Genomic DNA, 27919 nt, shown 5'->3' with positions numbered 1-27919 from the left:
CAGTGGTTTAATTTGTGTAATCACCACATAAGCAGGGTATATCTTCTTGTCCTATATTCAAAGTAAGCAACCAATGATTTTAACCCTTTTAACAACTTTAAATTATATTCTGAGGAATATGAAGTTTAACCATTTCAGTGTGAAACAGCTAAGTAATTGCAAGACGAAGGGTCTCAGCCTGAAACGTCGACTGCACCTCTTCCTACAGATGCTGCTTGGCCTGCTGCGTTCACCAGCAACTTTGATGTATGTTGCTTGAATTTCCAGCATCTGCAGAATTCCTGTTGTTTTTGTTTAAGTAATTGCATTTAGCTTTCCAGTCACTGGAAATGTTTCACATTATCAAGTGAGCACAAGATTGAGCAATGATACATCAAATTTCATAAGTAGTGAATTAATATGTCCTAACACTTGAGGAATAACAACTTGGATGTAATATTCCAATAAGACTCTGTGTCTTTGAGGGAAGAATTGTAGTTTGCTGCTTTCTGCCAGAAGTCATGCTGGAAATTTAAAAGCACAATATCATAAATAAACTTCAATTCTTTAATTTTACTGTAGATTGAAACCCTTCACTGAACATTTCATAATTCCACAGATTTCTGACTTATGTACTTTTCTTACCCTCAGGAAGTGATAAACGCTGTAATGACTGAGATTAAATGAAAGTTTACAAGCTGATTTATCCGCATGTAACATACCACTGAACAGAAACCAGTTATCAACAAAGTTTAATCTTATCATTAGTGACTTTAAATATACTTGAAGCTAATTTGCTTGAAGACAAATTTAACTTTTGTAAGTCATACTCCTCTTGAATTAAGAGAGCATTATCACTGCACTTACAATATTTCCTGATCAAATTCCCCTCAGGTTCTGCTTGTTTCAATTCTGAAAATAAAGGCAAAGACATTACTCAAACAAATGACTTCTGCTACTTTTTCATTGAAGTAAACTACGCTAAACTGAGTCAAACCTCATCTTTTCCAAGAATCTCATATGTTAATGTGCTCTATGATTGTGCGGTTGGGTATACAGCTATACTAAATCACGAAATGAAACCACTCCATGGAAATCCCTGAAGGAATTAATTACCTGAAACTGAAAATAGCATGCAAGAAACACGATTCTCTGAAAAAAGTGACAAAATGGACCTATTTCTCACCTGTGCTGGCTCCAGAGGTTTGCTATATTGACACAGGTAGTTTTTTTTTCTGCTGCAGGCCAAGGCTTACGGGTCTATTTAAGGGTCCCTTCCAGAAATTCACCTGGACAGAATTGATCAACTTCAGCACTCTAAAAGGAGCAACTAAAAGAAGACACCAAAAATAAAAAAAATAATTTTACAAACAAACTTGCTTTCCTTGTAGGTTAGAAGAAATACAGTAAAATGCCATGACATCACTCACCTGCAATAGCTCCCTTCTCATTTTTTTCCCTCTCTCTCTCTCCCTTCCAAAGCTAATCAAGATTATCTGCTTTATTTCAGTCTGTTGTCAGGGACAAGAGGGTGTGACTATGAGTGAGGCAGGTAGGGAGATCTAAGAGGTAGTGCTGGAGGAACCACAGCCCTTGAGCTTGTCTGACAGGTCTGAGATTCTTGCTTCCTATGCAAATGCGAGTGGGGCTGTAAGGACAATGAGCAAACTAACCATGCATGGTTGTTCGGGGAGCCATTCAGGAAAGGGGAGAGAAGAGTAATGTAGTTGTAATTGGGGATAGTATAGTCAATGGAATAGACGCAATTCTCTGTTGCAAGAATTGAGAGTCCCAAAGGCTGTGAAACATGCCTGGTGCCCATGTTTAGACTCAACTGCAGGAAAATTTGGAGTGGAAGGGGGAAGATCCAGTTGTCATGGTCCATGTGGATACAGGTGACGTAGCTAGAAGAAGGAAGGAAATTCTGCTGAAGGAGTATGTAAGAAAGGCATGGTCATGGTCATGGGAGATATCTGCTATGTAGGTAGAATGAGGAAATCAGCCTGGCACTGAATCACAAGAGAAGGAATCTGTGGAATGCCTATGACGTACCTTTGTAGAGCAACAAAGCCCATGAGAGAAAAATCCCATGAGAGAAAAATCATGAGAGAAAAATCAGTTGTGGATTTGGTGTTGTGCAATGAACCAGATTTGATTAGCGAGCTTAGGGCAAAGTAACCCTTAGTAGGCAGTGAACATAATATGATAGAATTCACACTGCAGTTTGAGAGGGAGAAGCTAAAATCTAAAGCCTGTGTTACCTGGAGGGATTGGGTAACTGTGTTTATTTTCCCTGGAGGTTGAGAGGTTACGTTGCAGTGGCTTATAGAATTATGAGCGGTATGGATAAATTGGATGATAAGAGTTTGTTTCTCATGATAGGGGTGTCCAAAACTAGAGAGCACAAGTTGAAAAGGAAGAGATTTAAAGGTGTTCTGAGAGATAGATTTTTCACGCGGGAAGGAGATTGTATCTGGAATGAGCTGTCAGTGGAAGCTGAAGTGCATTTAAAATTTCAATAATATTTGAGTAGTATTATAAATATATTGTCTGATTAAGTATTCTTTGTTTCTTTACATAATTTATTATGGGTTATATGTAAGGAGTACATAAATAGCATATGTTATTACGCCACCATGTCAAATGTGAGCATCTCACTAAAGAAAAACTAAGTAAAAACTAAGTAGACAAAATATCCCCAGCTCCTGTGTTTTTCTTTCGATTAGTTTCTGGCATTACAAAGCATAACAGTGGTGACAAGGAAGTTTTAAAATGAACTCGAGATGACTATCTACTTGTTGAGGTGCAGCAGATTTTTCTTCAGGAGGAGACAGACATTTGTGTTTAAAAAAAGTGTAGCGCATGTTTCTTTGGCGGGGGGAGAGGCAGCTGAGTTTAAAAAAAGGCAGAAAACAGATAAGATTCACAGGCTCAAAAATGTCAAAACTGGGTGATAATAATAACTAAATAGCAGAAATGGCTGGTTACATTGGAAAGTCAGATACGTGTGATTGCACAACAGATAACTAGATGATGTATACTGAATGAATTGAGTAATATTCTGAAGCAAATTAAATAGTCAAAGAAAAGTGAGTGCAATAGGTGGAACAGATTACAGTTTGCTTAGAGGTTTAACTTCTCCAACCAAACCAGCCAAAATAAACTTTGTTGATATTGTGAACGTAATGTAGGAACATTCAGAACCAAAACCATTGTTGATTGCAGAGCACTTTAGGTTTCATAAGTTGAATCAAAAGGAAGGAGAGTCCGTTTCATCTAATGTGGCTGAATTGAAGAAATTGTCTGAGCATTGTCAGTTCGGTGATGTGCTTGATGCACTGAGAAATCATTTAGTTTGTGGAATATTTCAAGAAAGCATTGAAATACAGTTCCTAATTTTAGTTCCTAATTTACAGTTACTAATTTCATTACTTAGCCTAATAGGTTAGATTTACCACAGTACATAATTATCTATTTAAATGCTTATTTTGCTTTTATATCATCTCAATGTGTACTTAAGAATGTATAAATAATTGTAGTTTTATACATATAAAAAATGGAAAAGGTTATATGTGTGAAAAAAGTACATGATAATTGTGAACTCCTTATCCAAATAAAAATACAATTTAAAAAAAAGAAATACAGTTCCTAACTGAAGCACAACTCACATTTAAAAGAACAGTTGAAATTGCTGTATCAATGGAAACCACCACCAGTGAAACAATTAAGTTGCAGTTGAGAATGAAAGTAATCATGAACAAAATTACAATGTCTACACAGAAACTGGTCAAGCCAAACAAATTGTGTTACTGTTGTGGCAGTGGCTCACATACACCAGACCAATGCAGGTTTGAAGGCAAAACTTGCAGAAAACGCAACAAAGTAGGACATATTCAAAGAACACTCATCTGCATGCTGTTGATGAAAAATCTGATGATGATGAGAGTGACGCAAGACTAGGTAGCCTCGAGATATACCATGTGAAAACTAACAAAAGACAAGCAACATACATCAAAGTTGCTGGTGAACGCAGCAGGCCAAGCAGCATCTATAGGAAGAGGCGCAGACGCAGAAAAGACAAGCAATATGGCTTACACCAGAAGTGAATGCAAATTAATTAAAATAGAATTGGACACTGGCTTGGGTGTTTCAGTTATTCCACAAAAAGAGTTTAAATGGCATTCCAAAGATGGCATTTCAAACTGAAGCTGGCAGATATCCAACTAAGAACTTATACTAGAGAAAAGATAATTCCTATGGGAATGACATTTGTACAGTGAAATACAACAACCAACAAGCCACATTGGTCTTATATGTGGTAAAAACAGGAGGGTCAACATTGTGGGGACTCTGGCAGAAAAATATGGACCAGATGCTGCAAGGCTGCCAAGGCACTCAGTGTTGTGTGGATTGTTACCGGTGAGGATGACAAAGAACATCTCTAAAATCTCAAGAGAGTTTTAAAAAGATTAGAAGATTATGGGCTTAGAGCATGACACAACAAGTGTAAATTCTTTAATCCAAGGATCACCATTGACACACAATAATAGATCAAGATGATTGAATGGTGGAGCAGACTTCATGGGCCAAATAGCCTAATTCTATAAACATATAGTGAAATGTGCTGTTTGCTTCAACGAACAATGCAGTCCTAGGATTTGCTAGGAGCAATCCATAAATGTCGGCATACTTCTGGCACCAACATAGCATGCACACAACTTATTAATCCTAACCTGTACATCTTTAGAATGTGGGAGGAAACTGGAGCACCTGGAGGAAAACTACACGATCACGGGGAGAACATATAAACTTCTCACAGACTGTGGCGGGAATTGAATGCACTCAGTGATCGCTGAGGTTGTAAAGTGTTGCACTAACTGTTACACCCAATATCTAAGGAAGGATGTGATGGCACTTTTAAAATTTTAGTAAGTTTATTAAAATGAAACCCCGCAGTTTCTGGTATTTGCCCAGTGGCACAGTTAGTGGTTCTTCTGACTCACAGCTCCTGTGTGTCAAGTTTGACTTTCACTTCCAGTAATGTATGGCATTCTAACTTTTTCTCTATGACAGTGTGGGTTTCCCACAGGATATGTCAGTTCCCCCCAATGTCCCAAATATGTGCTGATACACCTGTTAGGTGGGTGGCTGGAGAATCAGAGAATCAAGATGTGCAAGTGTGAGATAATAGGTTACAACAACATAAATGGAGAAATGGTATTGATCTGTGGGCTGGCATATGCCTCCTTCTATAAGAAATATGTGAAATACTGCTCTTTCCAAAAAATGCCAAGACAAAATGGCACCCATTTTTTGCTATTAGCTTCCAACTAGAAACTCCATCATTTGCCTAACCTGATATAAAGGTACATCACAGGTAAAGCCCTTCCCACCATTGAGCACATCTATATGGAGTGCTGGTGTAGGAAAGCAACATCCATCATCAGGGACCCCCCACGTCCCAGGTCATGCTCTCTTCTCACTGCTGCCATCAGGAAGGAGATACAGGCGCCTCAGGACTCACATCACCAGGTTCAGTTAATTATTACTTCTTAATAATAAGGCTCTTAAACCAGAGGGAATAACTTCAATCAACTTCACTTGCCCATAATTGAACTGTTCCCACAACCTATAGACTCACTTTCAAGGACTCTTCGTCTCATGTTCTCGATGTTTATAGCTTATTTATTAATATTATTTCCTCTTTTTATTTTGTATTTGCACAATTTGTTGTCTTTTGCACACTGGTCATCTGTCCTGTTAGCTGTGGTCTTTCAGTCATTATGGTTATTGGTTTTACTAAGTATTCCCACAAAAAAACAAATTTCAGGATCCAATATGTACTTTGATAATAAATTTACTTTAAACTTTGAAAACAAGGGCACACATTTAAAATTGAGTATTGTGGCATAAGCACTTTACCCATCTAAAGGAATTTTACCCGTGTTAAGTAACTAATAAACATACTCAAACCCAAAACCAATTGTTTTACTTTACAGAATAATGTAATTAATAACATGATATATTCTCAGTATTTCAGCAATACATTGAGGTTACAAACTGAAAGCACCTTTTCTGGTGATTTAATATACGAGTATCATTTACTGGCATTTATATTTTGCTTACCGCTTTTTGAATACAATTAGTCGCGATAATTAAAAGCACATTTGTATACCTAAAACTTGAGTTTTGGTGGTTTTTTTTCTCCTTGGCTATCTTCTTCCGCTCTATACTCACAAAAATATTGAGAATCTTATGCACTAACTGATATCACATTCAAACCCAATCTTGATCAGTGTATCTACCTACAGGCACGCCCACTTTCAACTATTTTGCTAGAATGGATTGAGGCTAGCACGAAAGCTATATTTTCTCCAATTCGTTTAACCTCATGAATAGAGGCCAACTGAAGCATTTTTACTGTTGTTCTGGCATGATACAGATAACTCAGCACAGACGGAATCAAATCTAGATCTTTCCTGCTTATGGGTCATAAATTAATAGATAAACATGCAGAGCTACCGTGGAAGTGCTAGGTGAACAATATCTTTGTTATGTCTTGTTTTGAAACATTGTGAACATGCAAATTGTTAAAAACTGAATAGCAAACAAAAGATAAAGACAGAATGGATGTAGATTAAAATATGTGTAATTTTCATCTTGTTAAATAGTAGTCCTAACTTTGAGTTGTATGGTTGAAGTTCTAGTCCAGAGAATTGAACAGAAAATCTTATGTTCACTCTTCAGTACAGAAAATAGGGGGTTCAATATTGTTGGAAATACTGACTTTTAAACAGAACTTTAAAGAAAGCCTTATCTACTCTTTTAGTTGGAAGTAAGTGATTTAAAACCAGTTAAATTGTTGTCTCTTGCATCCTTGCTAATATCTATCTGTTACTAAACGTCACTAAAAAAACTGGTCTTTATTACAAAGCTATTTGTTGGTGTTTGCTTTGAACAACCTGATGGTTCACTTCACATATTTAGATCATTTTTTGCCTTGGCCATCAATGCTGAGGGTTGCTCTGGTGGCACGATCCCATCTCTCTGATATATTTTAAAATTCACCATTCTGGTTGCCAAGCCCAGAAAAATAATAAAGACAGAGGACGAAGTGACTGCAGAGGTGGTGTAAGGGGTAAAGAGTTGTGTGTGGAGATTTCCATGTGCCACTCTCCCCTGCCAAACATACGTTGCTTTCTGCAGTCTGTGTTTCATGGAGACATGACTCTCTCTGGACAAGCTGGATACATCGGTAAGACTTGAAGACTTTATGATCCACTGTATGGACTGGACTGCTGATTCATAGAGGACAAAAGGTGGGAGGTCTGTGTTTCATAAACTCTTCATGGTGCTTGGATGTAGTGGTCTTGTTGCACTTTTGTTCCCCCAACTTGGAACATCTGATGATTAAGTGCTGATCATTCTACTTACCAAGAGAGTTCTCCTTCATGACCACAGTTTACATATCGCCAAAAGCCAATGTTAAGCAGGCATTCGAGGAATGAGTACAGTCATCAGCGATCAAGAAGCAGCCTACCCAACATTGTTGGAGACTTCAATAAGGCTTGTTTTGAAAAAAAAATCTCTACCCAGCTATTATCAACGTATCACCTGCAGCACTAGGGGTCCCAACACACTCAACCACTGCTATACTAAAATTGGAATGCCTACCTAGTCCGTATTTTGAAATCTGATAATTTGGCTGTCCTCCTACCTTCATACAAGCAGAGGCCAAGGAGCAAGGCTCCAGAAGTCAGGACACCAAAGAGGTGGTTGTGGGAGGCAGAGAAGGAGCTATGCGATTGCTTCGAGTCAGTGGGCTGGGCCCTGTCCAAGGGTTCATCAGGGAATCTGAACGAATACACCATCATTGTAACAGACTTTATAAAAAGAGATGAGTGAGCCCCCACAAAATCATTCAGAATTTTCCCCAACCAGAAGTCCTGGATGAACCATGAGATTGGCAGCCTACTGAGGGCCAGATCAATGGCATTCAAGTCTGGCAACCAAGTAAAATACAAGATGTCCAGGAACAGTCTCTGGAAAACCATCTCATATGTGAAGTGGCAATTCTGAACCAAACTCAGATCACTGATGAATGTTTGACAGCTGTGGCATGTCTTGAATGCTATCACCTCCTACAAAGTGAAATCAAGCGACAACAAGGTTTCGCTCCCTGATAAGCTCAGTGTCTTTTATGCTCGCTTTGACCATCAAAACATGGAGGCACGGTCATGAACTCCCACAATCCCCGATGACCCTGTGATTTCAATCTCTGAGGCTGACATGAGAGCATCCTTCAGGAGGGTGAAACCATGGAAATCAGCTGGTTGAGTATTTAAACCTATGCTGATCAACTGGCTGGAGTGTTCACTGATATTTTTAACCTCTTTCTTTAGCAGTCTGAGGTATCCACCTTCTTCAACAGGCTTAAATTATACCGGTGCCTAAGAAGAACTTTATAAACTGCCTCAATAGCTGTCATTCAGTAGTACTTACATCCACCGTGATGAAATGCTTTGAGAGGTTGGTGATGAAACATACCAACATCTGGACAGTGAAGATGCAGGATGCTCTTCATTGACAACAACTCAGCATTCAATACTATCATTCTTTCAAAACTAGCCAAAAGTCTTCAAGATCTAGGTCTCAATACCTCCTAGTTTAACTGAATCCTCAATTTCCTCATTTCCAGACCCTAGTCAGCTTGGATTGGCAACAACATCTCCTCCACAATCACCGTCAGCACGGGTACACCACAGAGCTATGTGCTCAGCCTCCTGTTCTGTTAGCTTTGTACTTCTGTGAGGCTAAGCACAGCTCCAGTGCCATATACAAGTTTGCTGATGACACCACTGATGTTGGTTGAATCAAATGTGGTGAAGAATCAGTATATAGGAGGGAGAGATTGAAAATCTGGCACAACAACCACCTCTTATTCAATGTCAGCAAGACCAAGAAGCTGATTATTGACTGAAAGAGGAGGACAGCAGAGTCCATGAGCCAGTTCTCCTCGGGGCAATCAGAAGTGGAGAGAGTCAGCAACTTTGAATTCCTCATTTCAGAGGATCTGTCCTGGGCCCAGCATCTAAGTGCAATTACAAAGAAACCATGGAGGTGCCTCTACTTTCTTAGTTGGCAATTGATTAGTAACCTGCACCATGATTATTAGCACATAGAACAATGTTTATGTGAAAGTGTCATAAGGGGGCGATGGAAGCGGACCCAAATGCAAGACACGGACACTGAAGTACTAGGAACTGGACTATGTTTATTAAGAATGCTAGGAAAGCCAAGGAGCGAGGACAAAGTGATAACATGAAGGTAGATGTAAAGTGACAAACTGGAAAACCTGGACTTGGACTTGGGACTTGAACTTGACAGGGAACGCAGGTCACGACTCAGAACTTGGGTCTTGGCAGGGACTTGGCACCTGGGTCTAGACTTGGCTCTTGGCTTGGACTAGATGTGAACCTGGCTTGGACTTGACTCAGACTTGGCTTGGATTTGACTCGAACCTGGCTTGGACTTGGAACTTGACTCTCGACTTGGACTTGGAACTTGACTCTTGACTTGGACAAGGCTCAGACTTGACTTAGACACAGGACACAGAACACTGAGCCGGGTCTCCTCCTTGAACACAGGACAAAGAGCCGGGGCTCTTCCTTGGACGCAGGACATAGAGCCGGGCCTCTTCTTAGACACAGGGCACAAAACACTGAGACCGTTCCCCACTCAGGGTAACAACAAACAGCCGGACCTACCCAGCGGAGGAGAGAACACAGAGAGACAAAACCACACAATGATAGACTGTTCTTTATCTTGACACGAAATGGCAAGCCCACGACGTGGCAGGTTAACTTGATGGGGATTCTGAGAAGGTTACTGACGAGGACAGTCCAGCAAGGAATCACTGGACCCCAGAGCTATTTATGTTGCCAGCCCAAAACGAGAATCAGGTGCCTCAATTAAGGTGCCCAATGGAACAAGGGGAAAAAAAGGAATAGCCGGAATACAGAATCCACGGACCAAATCGTGACAGAAGGGCACTTGTGCAGTTCAAATTGCTTCACCAAACACACCATAGTGCCTATCAATTTCTGCAAATTACTGCTATTAATAAAATGTCAATGTACAAATTTGTCTGTCTTGCCTGTAATATTTTCAAGTTCATTCTGCAATTAGGTAAAGCCATATCTACATTAAACCTCCAAGGGGACCACAATTTTGTGGTAGAGTTTGGAAACTTGTGTCCCAATGACCCAGAGGGCTATGTTGGCTGGAACCAGGGCTTTATGCTTTGGCTTTTGGTTGGGTCACTGATGCCAAACAGGTGAAAGGGTAGAGGCCAAACTATTAGTGGTCCACCGGTTCTCCAGATTTGGGGGTTCAGCTCAGGGCTAACAACCCTGACTGGTAAAACCAAATTGTTTTGGAAACAGCAGTGAAGAGATCTTCTACATCTGAGTGTGATGGTATTCCCCAGTCTTCACCTGGTACTTGCATGATTGACAGTAGTGAAATCCAAGAGGAAGCTACTGATATGATGAAGGAAGCTCTGAACACCACCAGAGATGGAGGACCTTCACTGCTGCCCTAAATGGCAGCGGCATAATGGGCAGTTAAGTACTTCACATCTACACTAAAAGAACATTGAAGTTACCTCATTGTTTTTAAACCTCATAAGGATATCCTGAAGCAGAAATGAAAGGCATTAAAAGGTATTATTTTTAGGTCGGTTCATTATCAATTTATATGCACAATGCCCAAAGGACCATAATATTTTCATTTTCATTTCTCCTTTGTTGATGAATAGAGTCTTGCAGCATAAGGGTTTATCAAAATCACATACCGTATAAAATCACCCAAAAATACACAAGTAAAGATAGAATGTTACATTTTATTTAATTCTTAAGTAGAGCTTTAAATATGACAGTACATTTAAATTTATATGTTTGGTTTCAGTTCATTACTGTTCATTCACCTGTTGTCAAAGGTTAAGATTCATCTTTCTCTCTGCCACCAACACTTTATTTTACAAGGATAATTAAGTGGGAGAAAGATTTAACAGCCATTAAAATAGACATAATAAAAAACTCTACTGTTTACACTTTCTCATTCTCAAAGCTAAAATAGAATAATGCAAGTAAGATAAATGTCAGTTCCCATCAAAGTTCTGAAGTCCATATATATGATGGATTTCTATGTAATGTATGCAATAGAATGTAATAGAAATGACAATTTCTGTGTAAATTGTCAAGGTATAACTACATCTTATATCATAAGCACCACCTTCTAAAACTTGAAACAGTGTCAACTGTTTTGAAGCAGGGATCGAAATCCTTCAGGGTATATCAGAAATTATGACTTGTCTCAATAACAAAACAAAAAAAAAAATTCTAGTTCATCCAACAATACTTAATTCTCTACATGTTTTACTGCTGATTGTTCAATGACTTGAATACAGTAAAGGGTTTCTTTAAAAAAAGTGTAGATTCCTTAAGGCCACAGGGCGGAGTGGGGTGGGGAAGATAAGCTCCCGCTACCTATTACAGTAAATGCTCCAAATGGCATGCATCTCAAATAGTGTCTGACAACCACGTGCAGCTCTTGGCCTTCACATATGGCTTACGAAGCCTGCAGAACATAGAACATAGAATAGTACAGCACAGTACAGGCCCTTCGGCCCAATGTTGTGCCAACCCTCAAACCCTGCCTCCCATATAAGCCCCCACCTTAAATCCCTCCATATACTTCTCTAGTAGTCTTTTAAACTTCACTAGTGTATCTGCCTCCACCACTGACTCAGGCAGTGCATTCCACACACCAACCACTCTCTGAGTAAAAAACCTTCCTCTAATCTCCCCCTTGAACTTCCCACCCCTTACCTTAAAGCCATGTCCTCTTGTATTGAGCAGCGGTGCCCTGGGGAAGAGGCGCTGGCTATCCACTCTATCTATTCCTCTTATTATCTTGTACACATCTATCATGTCTCCTCTCATCCTCTTTCTCTCCAAAGAGTAAAGCCCTAGCTCCCTTAATCTTTGATCATAACGCATACTCTCTAAACCAGGCAGCGTCCTGGTAAATCTCCTCTGTACCCTTTCCAATGCTTCCACATCCTTCCTATAGTGAGGCGACCAGAACTGGACACAGTACTCCAAGTGTGGCCTAACCAGAGTTTTATAGAGCTGCATCATTACATCGATGCTCTTAAACTCTATCCCACAACTTATGAAAGCTAACACCCCATAAGTTTTCTTAACTACCCTATCCACCTGTGAGGCAACTTTCAGGGATCTGTGGACATGTACCCCCAGATCCCTCTGCTCCTCCACACTACCAAGTATCCTGCCATTTACTTTGTACTCTACTTTGGAGTTTGTCCTTCCAAAGTGTACCACCTCACACTTCTCCGGGTTGAACTCCATCTGCCACTTCTCAGCCCACTTCTGCATCCTATCAATGTCTCTCTGCAATCTTTGACAATCCTCTACACTACCTACAACACTACCAACCTTTGTGTTGTCTGCAAACTTGCCAACCCACCCTTCTACCCCCACATCCAGGTCGTTAATAAAAATCACGAAAAGTAGAGGTCCCAGAACAGATCCTTGTGGGACAGCACTAGTCACAATCCTCCAATCTGAATGTACTCCCTCCACCATGACCCTCTGCCTTCTGTAGGCAAGCCAATTCTGAATCCACCTGGCCAAACTTCCCTGGATCCCATGCCTTCTGACTTTCTGAATAAGCCTACCGTGTGGAACCTTGTCAAATGCCTTACTAAAATCCATATAGATCACATCCACTGCACTACCCTCATCTATATGCCTGGTCACCTCCTCAAAGAACTCTGTCAGGCCTGTTAGACACAATCTGCCCTTCACAAAGCCATGCTGACTGTCCCTGATCAGACCATGATTCTCTAAATGCCCAGAGATCCTATCTCTAAGAATCTTTTCCAACAGCTTTCCCACCACAGACGTAAGGCTCACTGGTCTATAATTACCCGGACTATCCCTACTACCTTTTTTGAACAAGGGGACAACATTCGCCTCCCTCCAATCCTCCGGTACCACTCCTGTGGACAACGAGGACATACAGATCCTAGCCAGAGGCTCAGCAATCTCTTCCCTTGCCCCGTGGAGCAGCCTGGGAAATATTCCGTCAGACCCCGGGGACTTATCAGTCCTAATGTATTTTAACAACTCCAACACCTCCTCTCCCTTAATATCAACATGCTCCAGAACATCAACCTCACTCATATTGTCCTCACCATCATCAAGTTCCCTCTCATTGATGAATACCAAACAGAAGTATTCATTGAGGACCTCGCTCACTTCCACAGCCTCCAGGCACATCTTCCCGCCTTTATCTCTAATCCGTCCTACCTTCACTCCTGTCATCCTTTTTTTCTTCACATAATTGAAGAATGCCTTGGGGTTTTCCTTTACCCTACTCGCCAAGGCCTTCTCTTGCCTCCTTCTTGCTCTTCTCAGCCTTCTTAAGCTCCTTCTTTGCTTCCCTATATTCCTCAATAGACCCATCTGATCCCTGCTTCCTAAACCTCATATATGCTGCCTTCTTCCACCTGACTAGATTTTCCACATCACTTGTCACCCATGGTTCCTTCACCCTATCATTCTTTATCTTCCTCACTGGAACAAATTTATCCCGAACATCCTACAAGAGATCTCGAAACATCGACCACATGTCCATAGTACATTTCCCTGCAAAAACATCATCCCAATTCACATCTGCAAGTTCTAGCCTGATAGCCTCATAATTTGCCCTTCCCCAATTAAAAATTTTCCTGTCCTCTCTGACTCTATCCTTTTCCATGATAATGCTAAAGGCCAGGGAGCGGTGGTCACTGTCCCCCAGATGCTCACCCACTGAGAGAACCATTTCTACCGACAGGAAAGGAGCAAAGGCAGGTTACTGGCACCTTAAAACCAGTCGCTTCAGGCAGATGGGGCTCAACAGTCGTAGTTGGCAGCTCATCTCAGAGAAGAAAAGCTCTGTTCTCAAACCTCTATTGCCTTGTGGCTATACCCACTCAAGGGGAAGATTTCAGCTGTAATCCCCAAGGAAAATTCCGGAGCTGGAGTCCCTAAGGCAGTCCTACGTTGAGTTCAATGCTGACTGGCAACTGCTGCTGTTCCTTTGGATTTGTCAGCTGCGTGGAGAGGGGGAGCCTGCTACATGGGCAACAGTCTGCTCTCCGTATCTTACTGCCCTGGCATGCGTATCACGTAAACAGCTAGGACACACATCCAAGGTTAACTCCAACCAATGGAAGCCTCAAAGGCAGATTTTAAGCAACATACATCAAAGTTGCTGGTGAACGCAGCAGGCCAAGCAGCATCTGTAGGAAGAGGTGCAGTCGACGTTTCAGGCCGAGACCCTTCGTCAGGACTAACTGAAGGAAGAGTGAGTAAGGGATTTGAAAGTTGGAGGGGGAGGGGGAGATCCAAAATGATAGGAGAAGACAGGAGGGGGAGGGATAGAGCCGAGAGCTGGACAGGTGATAGGCAAAAGGGGATACGAGAGGATCATGGGACAGGAGGTCTGGGAAGAAAGACAAGGGGGGGGGTAACCCAGAGAATGGGCAAGAGGTATATTCAGAGGGACAGAGGGAGAAAAAGGAGAGTGAGAGAAAGAATGTGTGCATAAAAATGAGTAACAGATGGGGTACGAGGGGGAGGTGGGGCCTTAGCGGAAGTTAGAGAAGTCGATGTTCATGCCATCAGGTTGGAGGCTACCCAGACGGAATATAAGGTGTTGTTCCTCCAACCTGAGTGTGGCTTTATCTTTACAGTAGAGGAGGCAGATTTTAAATTCAGTTTATATTTGTTTTATTTATTTTAACATTAGATTGTCAAGTGATCTTTTACTTTGAGAGTTAGGAACTGTTTCTTCTGCATGGGGAAATTACAGAACAAGGGATTTAATCTGTTAAAAAAAAAGAGCACACTCTTCACTAGAGTAAGTTTGGAGCTTTTTTCTGTTAATCTCTCCCAGATTTAAATTTGACAAAGGAAATTACAGATAGTTTTGATGGATGCGAGTTCCTTTGGATTCATCAGCTATGTGGAAGGTGGAGCCTTGCGCTCCAGATCGTACTGCCCTGGCTTGTCTATCATGTGGACAGCTGGGATGCAACATCTACTGTTGACCCTGACCAACAGAGAGGCTCAGCCACAATGGTAACGCAGGCTAAAATGGCTGATAAATTGCACATCTTAATATTCCACAAGCAAAGGAACAAATTACATCAACTGTTTGGTGGCGTTGTTTGAAGGTCGAATGTTTGAATTCAATTGTACCATAGACTCTTACATCCATCTGATTACACAGATGTTCTGTGGGCATCTCATTTGAAAGATGACATCACTGGACATTATGACAGTCCCTCACCATTGCACTTAAGTACAACCCTAAATTGTGATCAAATCTCTTGGACTGGATTGTTGATCACACAAACTTTAGAAGTGGGAGGAACAGTACTGGAAACATTATAAGTAAGAAATGTGCTAATATCTTGCCTATTTCCTTCACTTTATAATTATTGATGTGGCAACTAGTAAACCCTGTTATGCAGCTAATATCCAATTTGATTTTAAGAATGCCAGCAAGAAAATCATCAATGTCCTCCCAACCCTTGTTTCAATATCTTACCACGACCATCAGGTAGGACAACAAGATCCTCAGGTCCCGCACCACCAAACTCAGAAACAGTTATTACCTTACAACCATCAGGTTCCTGAACCACTGTGGATAACTGCATTCACCTTGCACCGAACTAACTTGACCACTTTCAAAAACTCTATAACTCATGTTCTCAGTATTATTTATTTATGGTATGGAGTTTTTACAGAAAAGGATTGTAAGAGCTGCAGGGAATTGTGGACTCAGCCAACTCCACCATCCTCCCTGCCATTGAGGGAATTTTCAAGAGGTGATGCCTCAAAAAAGTGAGATCTTTCTTTAAAGACCCTCATCATTTGCCTTATCAGGGGCCTGAAGATCTTGGTCACTACTTCAGTATAGAAAATCTTTGACGCTTTGCACTACAATGGGCTTTTTTTTTGTTCTAATTGTGTTCTTTCTTCCATAATTCGGAAAATTTGTTTTTCTTTCGTTCGTATACACACACACCCCTATAATCTTGACATTGACATGAGACAGCGCACCCACTGTCAAACCTGCTGGTTCAGCAACTTTATCCCCCTGGTGTATCCGTCCATCTTCGCCAACAGAGTATAGCCTCGCCAATCAGGGAGAGACGCTCATCAGCCAATCAAGCGGCGAAGAAGAAATAAAATGAAACCGATCAAAAGCTCTCCCAGTGGTACTTCGCAAATTCTCGTTTCGCAGCAGCCAGTTTATAAAAAGTCGTTTTAAGAGCTCGACGTCACACGTTTAGCTCAGTAGTCGAATGTCCAAGCCTCAAAGTGATTGAACGCTCGGTGTTTCCGATTCCCCGGTCCGCCGTGCCCACCTTCTCCGATCCCTGGTTTTTCGTTCCTACCCTGATCACCGCCATGCGGGTGAAGGTGAAGCGGTGGAACGCCATCGCCACTTGGTTTTGGGTGGCAAACGATGAGAATTGTGGCATTTGCCGGACGGCGTTTAATGGCTGCTGTCCAGACTGTGAGTATTTCTTTAAATGTTATTTGCTTGAAGTGGGCCTCCTCTGTAGAGTTTTCTTTCATCGCCCATCCCTCATCGCTTTTGATCTGTCGCCTTGACCCTTCTGAGTTTTTTTGATTGGGAGATTCAGCACCCTCCGATAACCAACAATAATGTTGTCATTTGGATTCCCTTGGTCTGCATCCTAACTCAGACACTCTCTTCCCCTAATCTGGCGTCAAATTAAAACACAGTCTTGTTTTATTTTCCTGTTCTGTTTATCGGCCTGAATCGTCGTCTCTCTTTCTCGCAGCACAAACGTTGCTCGGATTGTTAAAGACCACTAGCATGTTCTGCTTTTATTCAGGATTTTCAATATTTATCAGTTTTTTGGAGACACAAAAGTTGCTTGGATCTGGAGGAACTCTGAGAGTCGAGCAGCGTCTGTGGTGGGGGGAGAAGGAACCAGATGCGGGTTTCGACGTGAAACGCTGACAATCCCTTGATCAGCAAAGATGCTTGACCCTCTGATTTCTTCCAGCAGACAGTTTGGATTTTCAGCTTTGTGTTTGGAGTAAAGGCGTAGTCGGAGCAATCTCTCTCAAATGACAAATCTGCTACCCAAGGAATCAATGTGATGATTTTTTTTTAGCAGTACTCGCTTAATTACTGGTTTATCCTTCTTTGGGTAGGGAGAACAAGTCTATGCATAATATCCCAGATGCCTAACCCACTAAGATGGTATATAATTGAACTAAAATTTCTGCACACCTTTATTCAAATATTGTAATAAAGAAAGACATACAATTTGCATTCCTGATTATTTGCCAAATCTGCATATTAATTATTGATTCATACACAAGAACAGCCAGGCCCTTCCAAATAGTAACACTTTTTAATATTTCACCAATGTGAAGTCATTTGCCTTAGTGGAAAAAAGGCTGAAGTATACTGTCATTCAACCTTTTTCTTCCAAGGCAAATGACTTCACATTGTTCTGCATTTTATATAAACATTCAATTCTTAAAACACTGGACAGATTTGCCACAGTGTGTGGATATTGTATAGAAAAAGAACATGAGACTTGTTGCAGATCTAAGGGTCTGACCTTTTAAATGTGAGAGTAATGACTAAATAAAGTACTGCTGAAATGAATACTACATTATTCCTAAAATGTGCAGGATTGGATAACTGAATGCAAATATGCAAAATCACTAAGATAATGAAATATTCATAATAATGACATATTGATAATAATGAAAAAAGCACAGAAGATTGTTTGTTGAATCCCACCACCCTCTTTTCTGCCTGTAGCCTTTGAGATTATAGCATTTATCCATATTTTGTTTATCTCACATCCTTTTTGTGTTCAACATTGGTTTTATTCTCCTCTTTGTGAATCTCATTGAAATCATTAAGAAACTTGGCCATGCCTTCGTACTGCTGCTGCAAAACAATACTTTTCACATTTTGTAAATTTAATTCTGATTTTGTCTTCACACCTTTTTTGGTGTCTGATATGCCCTGCCTTTTCTTTGGTTATCTTCTTGCTCCTTATAAAAGAAAGTTGTATTTACCTTGATTGCACTTGCCCATCATTCTTATGCCCTCTCTTTGCTAATTTCCCTTTTAATTTCACCTTCTATTATCTTCTTTGCTTTTGGTGGTATTTTATTGATGTCTTTCAAAAACTTCCTTTTTGCCCAATGAAGCAGGCTCTAGATTTGGTAGATCCATCCATTTGCTGAAATGAAAATAAAGTATTGAAAACACTCAGCAGGCCTGGCAACAGACTGAAGCAAAATCAATTTTTTTAGGTCATTGACCTATGAGAACTAGAATCAGAATCCGGTTTAATATCACTGGCATGTGTCTAAAATTTGTTAACTTTACAGCAGCAGTACAATGAAATACATGATAAGTAAATATAGAGAAAAAAAACTGAGTTATACTAATTGTATATATGTCTATTAAATAGGTTAAAATTTTAAATTTAAATTTTAAGTTTTTTAAAAAAAAGTAGTGAGGTAGTGTTCATGGGTTCAATGTCCATTTAGAAATCAGGTGACAGAGCAGAAGAAGCTGTTCCTGAATCTCTGAGTGTGTGCCTTCAGGTTTCTGTACGTCCTTCCTAACAGTAATAGTGTGAGGAGGTCGTGTCCTGGTGGTGGGGATCTTTAATGATGGACGCTTTCTCCTAAGGCACTGCTCCTTGAAGATGTTCTGGATACTACCGAGGCTGGTACCAATGATAGAGCTGACCTATTTTACGATTTTCTGCAACTTAATTCAATCTTGTGCTGAAGCCTCCCCTCCCCAATACTAGACAGTGATGCATTTGTAGATGTTTTTGAGTGTTTTAGTTGACAGATCAAGTCTCCCCAAATCCTATACTTTATTGCTGCATCAGTATGTTGCATCCAGGTTAGGTTCTGAGAGATATTGACACCCAGGAATTGCTCACTATCTCCACTTCTGATCCCTCTGAGGATTGGTTTGTGTTCCCTCACCTTACCCTTCCTGAAGTCCACAATCGGTCCTCTGGTCTTACTGACATTGAGTGCCGGGATGCTGCTGCGACACCGCTTAACTAACTGGTATATCTCACTTTTGTCACCATCTGAAATTCTGCCAACAATGGTTGTATCATCAGCAAATTTACAGATGGCCTTTGAGGTATGCCTAGCCACACAGTCATGGGTGTAGAGAGAATAGATCAGTGCGCTAAGCACATCCCTGTGGAGCGCCAGTGTTAATTGTCAGTGAGGTGAAGGTGTTATTTACAATCTGCACAGATTGTGGTCTTCCGGTTTGGAAGTCGAGGATCCAGTTGCAGAGGCCTAGGTACTGTGGCTTTTCAGAATCATAATCGGGTTTATTATCTCTGGCATGTGTCATGAAATTTGTTAACATCAGCAGCAGTTTAATGCAATACATAATATAGAAGAGAAAAATATAATAAAAATAAATAAGTAAATCAATTACAGTATATGTATATTGAATATATTAAAAATTGTGCAAAAACAGAAATAATGTATATTAAAGAAGCGAGGTAGTGCTCATGGGTTCAATGTCCATTAGTAATCAGATTATAGAGCAGAAGCAGCTGTTCCTGAGTCACTGAGTGTGTGCCTTCAGGCTTCTGTACCTCCTACTTGATGGTAACAGTGAGTGCTGGGGATCCTTAATAATGAACGCTGCCTTTCTGAGACACCGCTCCTTGAAGATATCCTGGGTACTTTGTAGGCTAGTACCCAAGATGGAGCCGACTAAATTTACAACCATCTGCAGTTCCTTTCAGTCCTGTGCAGTAGTAGCCCCCCCCCACCCCCACAGACATCTTCAGAAGTTTTTGAGTGTTTTTGTTGACATACCAAATCTCTTCAAACTCCTAATAAAGTATAGCTGCTATCTTGCCTTCTTTATAGCTGCGTTGATATGTTGGGACCAGATTAGGTCCTCAGAGATCTTGACACCAGGAACTTGAAACTGCTCACTCTCTCCTCTTCTGATCCCTCTGAGGATTGGTATGCGTTCCTTCGTCTTACCGTTCCTGAAGTCCACAATCAGCTCCTTTGTCTTACTGACATTGAGTGCAGCGGTACCATTCCACTAGTTGGTATATCTCGCTCCTATGCCCTCTCATTTTCATCCGAGATTCTACCAACAATGGTTGTATCATCCGTAAATTTATAGATGGTATTTGAGCTATGCCTAGCTGAATTGTCATGGGTATAGAGAGAGTAGAGCAATGGGCTAAGCAATCAGGGCTGCAGGAATGATGGTGTTAAATGTTGAGCTACAATCAATAAACAGCATCCTGTCATGGGTATCTGCATCATTCAGGTGATCCAGGGCTGTGTGGAGAGCCATTGAGATTGCGTCTTCAGTAGACCTGTTGTGGGGATAGGCAAACTGCCGTGGATCCAGGTCCCTCCTGAGACAGGTGTTGATTCTGAACCTCTCAAAGCATTTCATCACCCCAGATATCAACGCTACTGGATGATAATCGTTGAGGCAGCTCACACTGCTCTTCTTCGGCACTGGTATAATTGTTGGCCTTTTGACTTCTGACTGTAGTAGCGAGAAATTGATAATGTCTTTGAATACTCCTGCCAGTTGGTTGGCACAGGTTTTCAGAGCCTTACCAGGTACTCCATTGGGCCCCGCTGCCTTGCGAGGGTTCACCTTCTCAAAAGATAGCCTGACTTCTGCCTCCAAGACAGAGATCAGAGGGTCATCGAATGCTGCCTTTCTCCCTTTCTCCCATCGAATTCTCCCTTTCAAAGCAAGCATAAAGGGCATTGAGCTCGTCTGGTAGTGAAGCATTGCTGCCATTCATGATGTTAGAAATTAGAAAACGTAAATTTTAATTTCGGATAGAGGAAAGGATGGATATAATGAGGAAAATGTGTATAGAGATCATGGCTGTTCAAGTGACACATTGTGTAAAGGCCTGTCTAATTAATATGTGCATTTATAGAGAGGAAGAAGGGGGAAAACAATAGGAATAGTCTGGTACAGCCTAGCCACAGCAGTTGCTAGAAATCTGAAACACAGGAATGCTGCAAGTACCTGGCAGACAAAACTGCATTTGGGAGAGAAAATCGGAGTTTCATTGGATGATTTAGCATTGGACTTAGTCATTCTGGAACTTGGAAGGTTACCTGAAATTTTTGAATTCCATAGTGTCTTGAGGGTTGCAACATTCCTCGATGGACGATGACATGCTGTCCCTCAGGCTTCACTGAACCAATGTATGAGGTAAAATATGGGTTGGAGGAGAGGGATAAAGTGACTGGCAATTGAAATCTTTAAGGTCTTTTTGCAAAATGAATAAAGATGAATCTGCAAAGCTATCATCCACTATTCAGTTTCCTCCTTCCATGCAGTGGGGACCATATTATAAACCCAAAATGCAATACAAACGCAAGAAAATCTGCAGATGCTGGGAAACCAAAATGCTGGAGGAACTCAGCAGGCCAGGCAGCATCTATAGAAAAGAGTATAGTCAACATTCTGGGCTGAAACCCTTCTGCAGGACTGGAGAAAAATGCTGAGGAGTAGATTTAAAAGGTGGCGGGGAGGGGAGAGAGAAACATAAGGTGATAGGTGAAACATGGATGGGAAGGATAAAGTAAACAGCTGGGAAGTTGATTGGTGAAAGAGACAGAAGGCCATGGAAGAAAGAAAAAGAGGGAGGAACACCTGAGGTAGGCGATGGGTGGGCAAGGAGATACGGTGAGAGAAGGAAAAGGGGATGGGAAATGGTGAAGGAGGGGGGTGGGGGGCATTACTGGAAGTTTGACAAATGGATGTTCATGCCATCAGGTTGGAGGCTACCCAAATGGAGTGTGAGGTGTTGTTCCACCTACCTAAATGTGGCCTCATCACGACAGTGGAGAAGGCCATGGGTGAACATATCTGAATAGGAAGTGGAATTAAAATGGGTGGCCACTGGGGAGCCTGCTTTTTCTGGCGGATGGAACGTAGGGTCTCACCGATATACAGGAGGCTGCACCAAACACAGTACATGACCCCAACAGATTCACAGTTGAAGTGTTGCCTCACCTGGAAGGACTGCTTACGGCCCTGAATGGTAGGGAGGAGGTGTAGCACTTGTTTTGCATGCAAGGATAAGTGGTAGGAGGGAGATCAGTGGGGAGGGATGAATAGACAAGGGAGTTGTGTAGGGAGCGATCCCTGCGGAAAGCAGAAATTTGGGGTGGGGGAGGGAAAATGTGCTTGGTGGTGGGATCCCAATGGAGGTGGCGGAAGTTTCAGAGAATATGTGCTGGACGCGGATGCTGGTGGGGTGGTAGGTGAGGACTAGAGGGACCCTATTCCTGGTAGGGTGGCGGGAGGATGGGGTAAGAGCAGATGTATGTGAAATGGAAGCGATGCCGTTGAAGGCAGCGTTGATGGTGGAGGAAGGGAAGCCTCTGTCTTTGAAAAAGGAGGACATCTCCTTCATTGTAGAATGCAAAGCCTCATCCTGAGAGCAGATGCGACGGAGAAAGAGGAACTGAGAGAAGGGGGTGGCATTTTTACAAGTAACAGGGTGGGACAAGGTATAGTCCAGGCAGCTGTGAGAGTCTGTGGGTTTACAATAGACATCGGTGGATAAGTTGTCTCTAGAGATGGAGACAGTGAGATCGAGAAAGGGGAGGGAGATGTTGGAAATGGACCAGGTAAATTTGAGGGCAGGGTGGAAGTTGGAGGCAAATTGGATGAAGTTGACGAGTTCAGCATGGGTGCAGGAAGCAGCACCAAATGCAGTCATCGATGTAGCTTAGGAAATGTGCGGGATAATCACCAGTGTAAGCTTAGAACATGAACTGTTCCACGTAGCCAAGAAACAGGCAGGCATAGCTAGGACCCATGTGAATGCCCATGGCTACTCCTTTTGTTTGAAGGAAGTGGGAGGAGCCAAAGGAGAAATTATTAAGAGTGGGGACAAGTTCTGCTAGATGGAGGAGAGTGGTGGTGGAGAGGAACTGGTTGGGTCTGGTATCCACAAAAAAAAACCCAGAGCTTTGAGGCCTTCCTGGTGGGGAATGGAGGTGTATAGGGACTGGACCTCCGTAGTAAAAATAAGATGTTGGGGGCCAGGGAACCTGAAATCATTGAAAAGATCCAGAGCGTGTGAAGTGTCACAGATGTAGGTAGGAAGGGACTGAACTAGGGGATGTTTCAGGCTGAGTTCCTGGCCTGGCAGCATTTTGTGAGTGTTACTCCAAATGCAATACACTAAACTGGAAGAAATGCAGTTAAAATTCAGCTTTCCCTGGAAGGACAGATGGGGACTTTGGATGGTGAGGAGCGATAAAGTAATAGGGAGAGAGTTGGATCTCCTGCAGTTGCATAGAGATTTGTCAAGAAAGGAGAAATGATTTGTGCAGGTAGAAGAGCAAACCAGAGCCCAGTAGCATACTCCTCCTATTTCTTGTATCAAGGCAAGATATAACAGTCAGGACTTGATATGAATTTGACAATTTCAGATAACCAGCCTCTCCTGATTGTGTTGGAACTGACCATTTCTCATGTAAGATCATCCACTTTAACCAAATGTTTCTCTCCACAGATGCTGTCTCAGCTGCTAGGTATTTCCATTGTTCTTTTGTTTCAGGTTTTCAGCTACTGCTGTGTTTGGTCTCATAGTTGTAGTATTTTTTGTTTTATATACTAATTATTTTTATTCATCTACTAACCACTCATTTCCTTTGAACTTAACCTCCTCACTTCAATTGCGCTCTCTCAAGTATTAGACATTTCGACCCCAAAAAAAGATGCTAGCTGTCTACTCCATCTGTACTTCTCAAATCTTATGGATTTCTTATAAATCTCTCCCCTTAGCATCTGCCACTCCAGAAAAAACAACCTAAATTTGTCCAACATGCTATCATAGCACCTGTCCTGTAATCCAGCATCCTAACAAGCTGCTTCCCAACCCTTTCAAAACTTCCACATCCTTCCTATTGTGGGAAGAATGGAATGCAATACTCCAGAGCAGTCTAACTAGAATTTTGTAGAGCTGCAACATAATCCCTGACTCTTTAACTCAGGGCCTTAACTCATAAAGGCAGGCATGCTGTATGCCTTTGTTACTATTCTCTCAATCTGTATATCAACACTGTTAACAGTGTACTGTCCCTTCTCATTAGATCTACAAAAATGCAACACCTCATACTTGGTTGAATTAAACTGTATCTGCCATTTCTCTGTCCATGCTGCCCCTCGCAAGGTTGGTTTAAATCTTCCCCATATTTCCTCTCATGGTACGAAGTTAGTTTAAATTCTTGCCAAGAGTAATAGCAAACTGGCTTATGAGGATATAGGTCTCAATTCATTTCAGGTGCCACCTCTATGGCCTGCACAGGTAACCCCCTCTGAGGACCTTTCCAAATATACCAGAACCTAAAGCCTCTCTTTCTGCACCATCTCTCCAGCTATGCATCCACTTGTAGTAACTTCTTTTTAACTTGCTCATTGAGTGTGATAGCGAGAGTATCATAAAATATTACCGTCATCAAAGTATAAAGTAGCGTAGTTTTATTCCTACATCATTTAAGTAACTTTTTGATGGTCATAGTAGAATCACCTCTTAGTGATATGAAAGGAGATTTCAGTCTGTTTGAAAAGCTTGGAATTAGTTGGGGCTAGGACTTGAAACTACACCTTGCATGGTATCAGCTACAGCAGTTGAATATATATTTTGGATTTTGTATTATTTTGATAAGAAGCTGAAAACCTTCAGATCTAAATATTACTCTTTAAAAGTGTATGAATGACTTTTACGTTTTGCCATCTGTTGCTGGGAATGTTCACACAATCTCTCACAGATGTATCTGATTTTCAGGTAAAGTTCCTGGAGATGACTGTCCATTGGTTTGGGGCCAGTGCTCTCACTGTTTCCACATGCATTGTATCCTGAAATGGCTGAATTCTCAGCAAGTACAGCAGCATTGTCCGATGTGTCGACAGGAGTGGAAGTTCAAGGAATGACAAGATGCTGAAGAAATTGAGAGAGGAATCTTGCAAGCTCATTCAAACCTTGGTTCTCAGAAAAAGAGAAAAGCAATCATGAACTTCAGCATGTTACCAGAAGATTAAGGCATACTTAATATGTAACATAATGTAAATATTAGTAAGTTGGAAGAACTAATCTACATTATAGTTGGAAAGACAGATGAGCAGCTGGATGCCTGTTTTACATGAGAAACCAATGTGATGTGTTGATTACCAACTATAACAATTTATGGGCAATTGATAAAGTATTTTGTTTTATATATGTTATTGTTCTGTGCTTCTTACTTCTCAAAGTTATGGCTGTAATTTTAAAAATATCAATTCCTATATAAGAAAGCAGGGAAACTGTCAGCTGCACCTTTGCCAAAATAATATGCTGAGGGAGCAATGTTTAAAAATATACATTCCACAGTTAGCCAATCTGATTCTGGTTACAAGGAATAGAAACATTGAAATATAGAAAACCTACAGCACAATACAGGCTCTTCGGCCCACAATGCTGGGTCAAACATGTACTTAAATACAATACACTGCTTTTAGAGTTGTCATTCAGACCATCATCCCTAACTGCTGCATTCTGAAACCCAGTCATTTCAAAATTTTCTTCCCTTTTCAAAAATGGATAAGGCTTCTTTCTGTGACAGTGCCTTTTGTGGCTTAACAATTTCCTCTATAAATAACAGCTTAAATGTAGCTCTGAATCTGGAACCCCCTGCTAAAGTTAACGGCCAGTGACTTCCTCTTCCTGATGCATAGTTCTACCCTCCTGAACTATTCATTCAGTTGCCACATGGAGCTTGTATTCTGTTTGCAAAAAAAAAAGCTTCTGTGAAGTCCGCAAGTTCTTGAATACATATACTTGCCCATATAGAGAGTTGCAAGGGGAATCTTGAGTTGATCATCACCACTGTTCCCATGCATGGAAGTCAATCATTTAGCTTTCAATTATTGTGAAATAAAGCAAAAGTTTTTGCTACCTTATGAGTCACATTAATATGATATATTTGAATCAAATCAGATAATGTATCAAAGGCACAAGATTATTTGGCACAGTGTTAGGTGTGCAGTATTTAATTTATATAAGTGAAACATTTACAATACATTTCTGGCAGTAACTAGACAATGGCTAGCAATTGTTGCTCAATGAACATTTCATGAGTGTTAGAATTGCTTTCACAAAGTTCTAGAAGTTCATGCAAAGCTGTCAAGTTAAAACATCACATATTTACAACCTTTACTTGTAGTTTCATACAAAAAGGAAACGGTTTTGTATAGTAATTTAATTTGCGCAGTCATGCAACAGTTCCAAAAATAGCTAATATTTTCAAATAGATTGCATGAGGAGGACAATATGTAATAATTACACAAAGTATTATGGGTGCTGGCCAATAAGTTATGAAGACATAATAAAAATCAAGTCACATTTTGCTATCAAACAAAACCAGATACATGAGTTCGATGGTGTTCCATTGCATTGAAAGGAGCCAACTTATGTTTTATAAGTGTGGCATTTTAAACGACATACTTAGATATCTCTCTTCCAGAGGTATCATAAGGTGCTTTACTAAATAGAGAAGAAAGGAAAGGAACCCAAGCAGCAGGCTTGCAATAATATCAGGTAATAACTTTAATCATGGGCATGTGGCAATATTGGAACTATCCATTCCATTATGATCTGCCTTATTTGTATAAAGAATAAATTATTTTAAGATTTATAGTCAAAAGCCTCAAGGAAATTAAGACTGAATGGAAAACAGTTTATATCACTATAGAAATAGAAGATTGCACTTTTGTTTTCAACCCAATGAGAGTTAACGTGTAACACACATAAAAGTTGCTGGTGAACGCAGCAGGCCAGGCAGCATCTCTAGGAAGAGGTGCAGTCGACATTTCAGGCCGAGACCCTTCGTCAGGACTAACTGAAGGAAGCGTGAGTAAGGGATTTGAAAGTTGGAGGGGGAGGGGGAGATCCAAAATGATAGGAGAAGACAGGAGGGGGAGGGATGGAGCCAAGAGCTAGACAGGTGATAGGCAAAAGGGATACGAGAGGATCATGGGACAGGAGGTCCGGGAAGAAAGACAAGGGGGGGACCCAGAGGATGGGCAAGGGGTATATTTAGAGGGAGAAAAAGGAGAGTGAGAGAAAGAATGTGTGTATAAAAATAAGTAACAGATCGGGTACGAGGGGGAGGTGGGGCATTAGCAGAAGTTAGAGAAGTCGATGTTCATGCCATCAGGTTGGAGGCTACCCATACGGAATATAAGCTGTTGTTCCTCCAACCTGAGTGTGGCTTCATCTTTACAGTAGAGGAGGCCGTGGATAGACATGTCAGAATGGGAATGGGATGTGGAATTAAAATGTGTGGCCACTGGGAGATCCTGCTTTCTCTGGCGGACAGAGCGTATATGTTCAGCAAAGCGGTCTCCCAGTCTGCGTCGGGTCTCGCCAATATATAAAAGGCCACATCGGGAGCACCGGACGCAGTATATCACCCCAGCCAACTCACAGGTGAAGTGTTGCCTCACCTGGAAGGAGTGTTTATATTCCGTCCACACTCAGGTTGGAGGAACAACACCTTATATTCCGTCTGGGTAGCCTCCAACCTGATGGCATGAACATCGACTTCTCTAACTTCTGCTAATGCCCCACCTCCCCCTCGTACCCCATCTGTTACTTATTTTTATACACACATTCTTTCTCTCACTCTCCTTTTTCTCCCTCTGTCCCTCTGAATATACCCCTTGCCCATCCTCTGGGTCCCCCCTCCCC

General features: G+C 41.3%; 1 protein-coding gene across 1 annotated transcript; it reads left to right on the top strand.

The window, feature by feature from the left end:
• The first annotated feature begins 16278 nt into the window (after positions 1–16278).
• On the top strand, positions 16279–27031 carry anapc11 (APC11 anaphase promoting complex subunit 11 homolog (yeast)). The gene is made up of 2 exons (XM_063030804.1): positions 16279–16641; positions 24980–27031. Exons 1-2 carry the CDS (start codon positions 16533–16535, stop codon positions 25123–25125), a joined length of 255 nt encoding a protein of 84 aa, XP_062886874.1. The 5' UTR covers positions 16279–16532; the 3' UTR covers positions 25126–27031.
• The last annotated feature ends 888 nt before the right edge of the window (positions 27032–27919 follow it).

Source organism: Mobula hypostoma, chromosome 22, assembly GCF_963921235.1.
Source record: "Mobula hypostoma chromosome 22, sMobHyp1.1, whole genome shotgun sequence".
Classification (NCBI taxonomy): Eukaryota; Metazoa; Chordata; class Chondrichthyes; order Myliobatiformes; family Myliobatidae; genus Mobula; species Mobula hypostoma.
The sequence above is the reverse complement of the archived record's forward strand: the minus strand, read 5'-3'. Positions and strand labels throughout refer to the sequence as shown.

Coding starts and splice junctions, on each gene's coding strand:
- anapc11 (XM_063030804.1), top strand. CDS start 16,533: ATGCGGGTGAAGGTGAAGCGGTGGAACGCCATCGCCACTTGGTTTTGG. Junction 16,642..24,979: donor TAATGGCTGCTGTCCAGACT/GTGAGTATTTCT, acceptor TCTGATTTTCAG/GTAAAGTTCCTGGAGATGAC.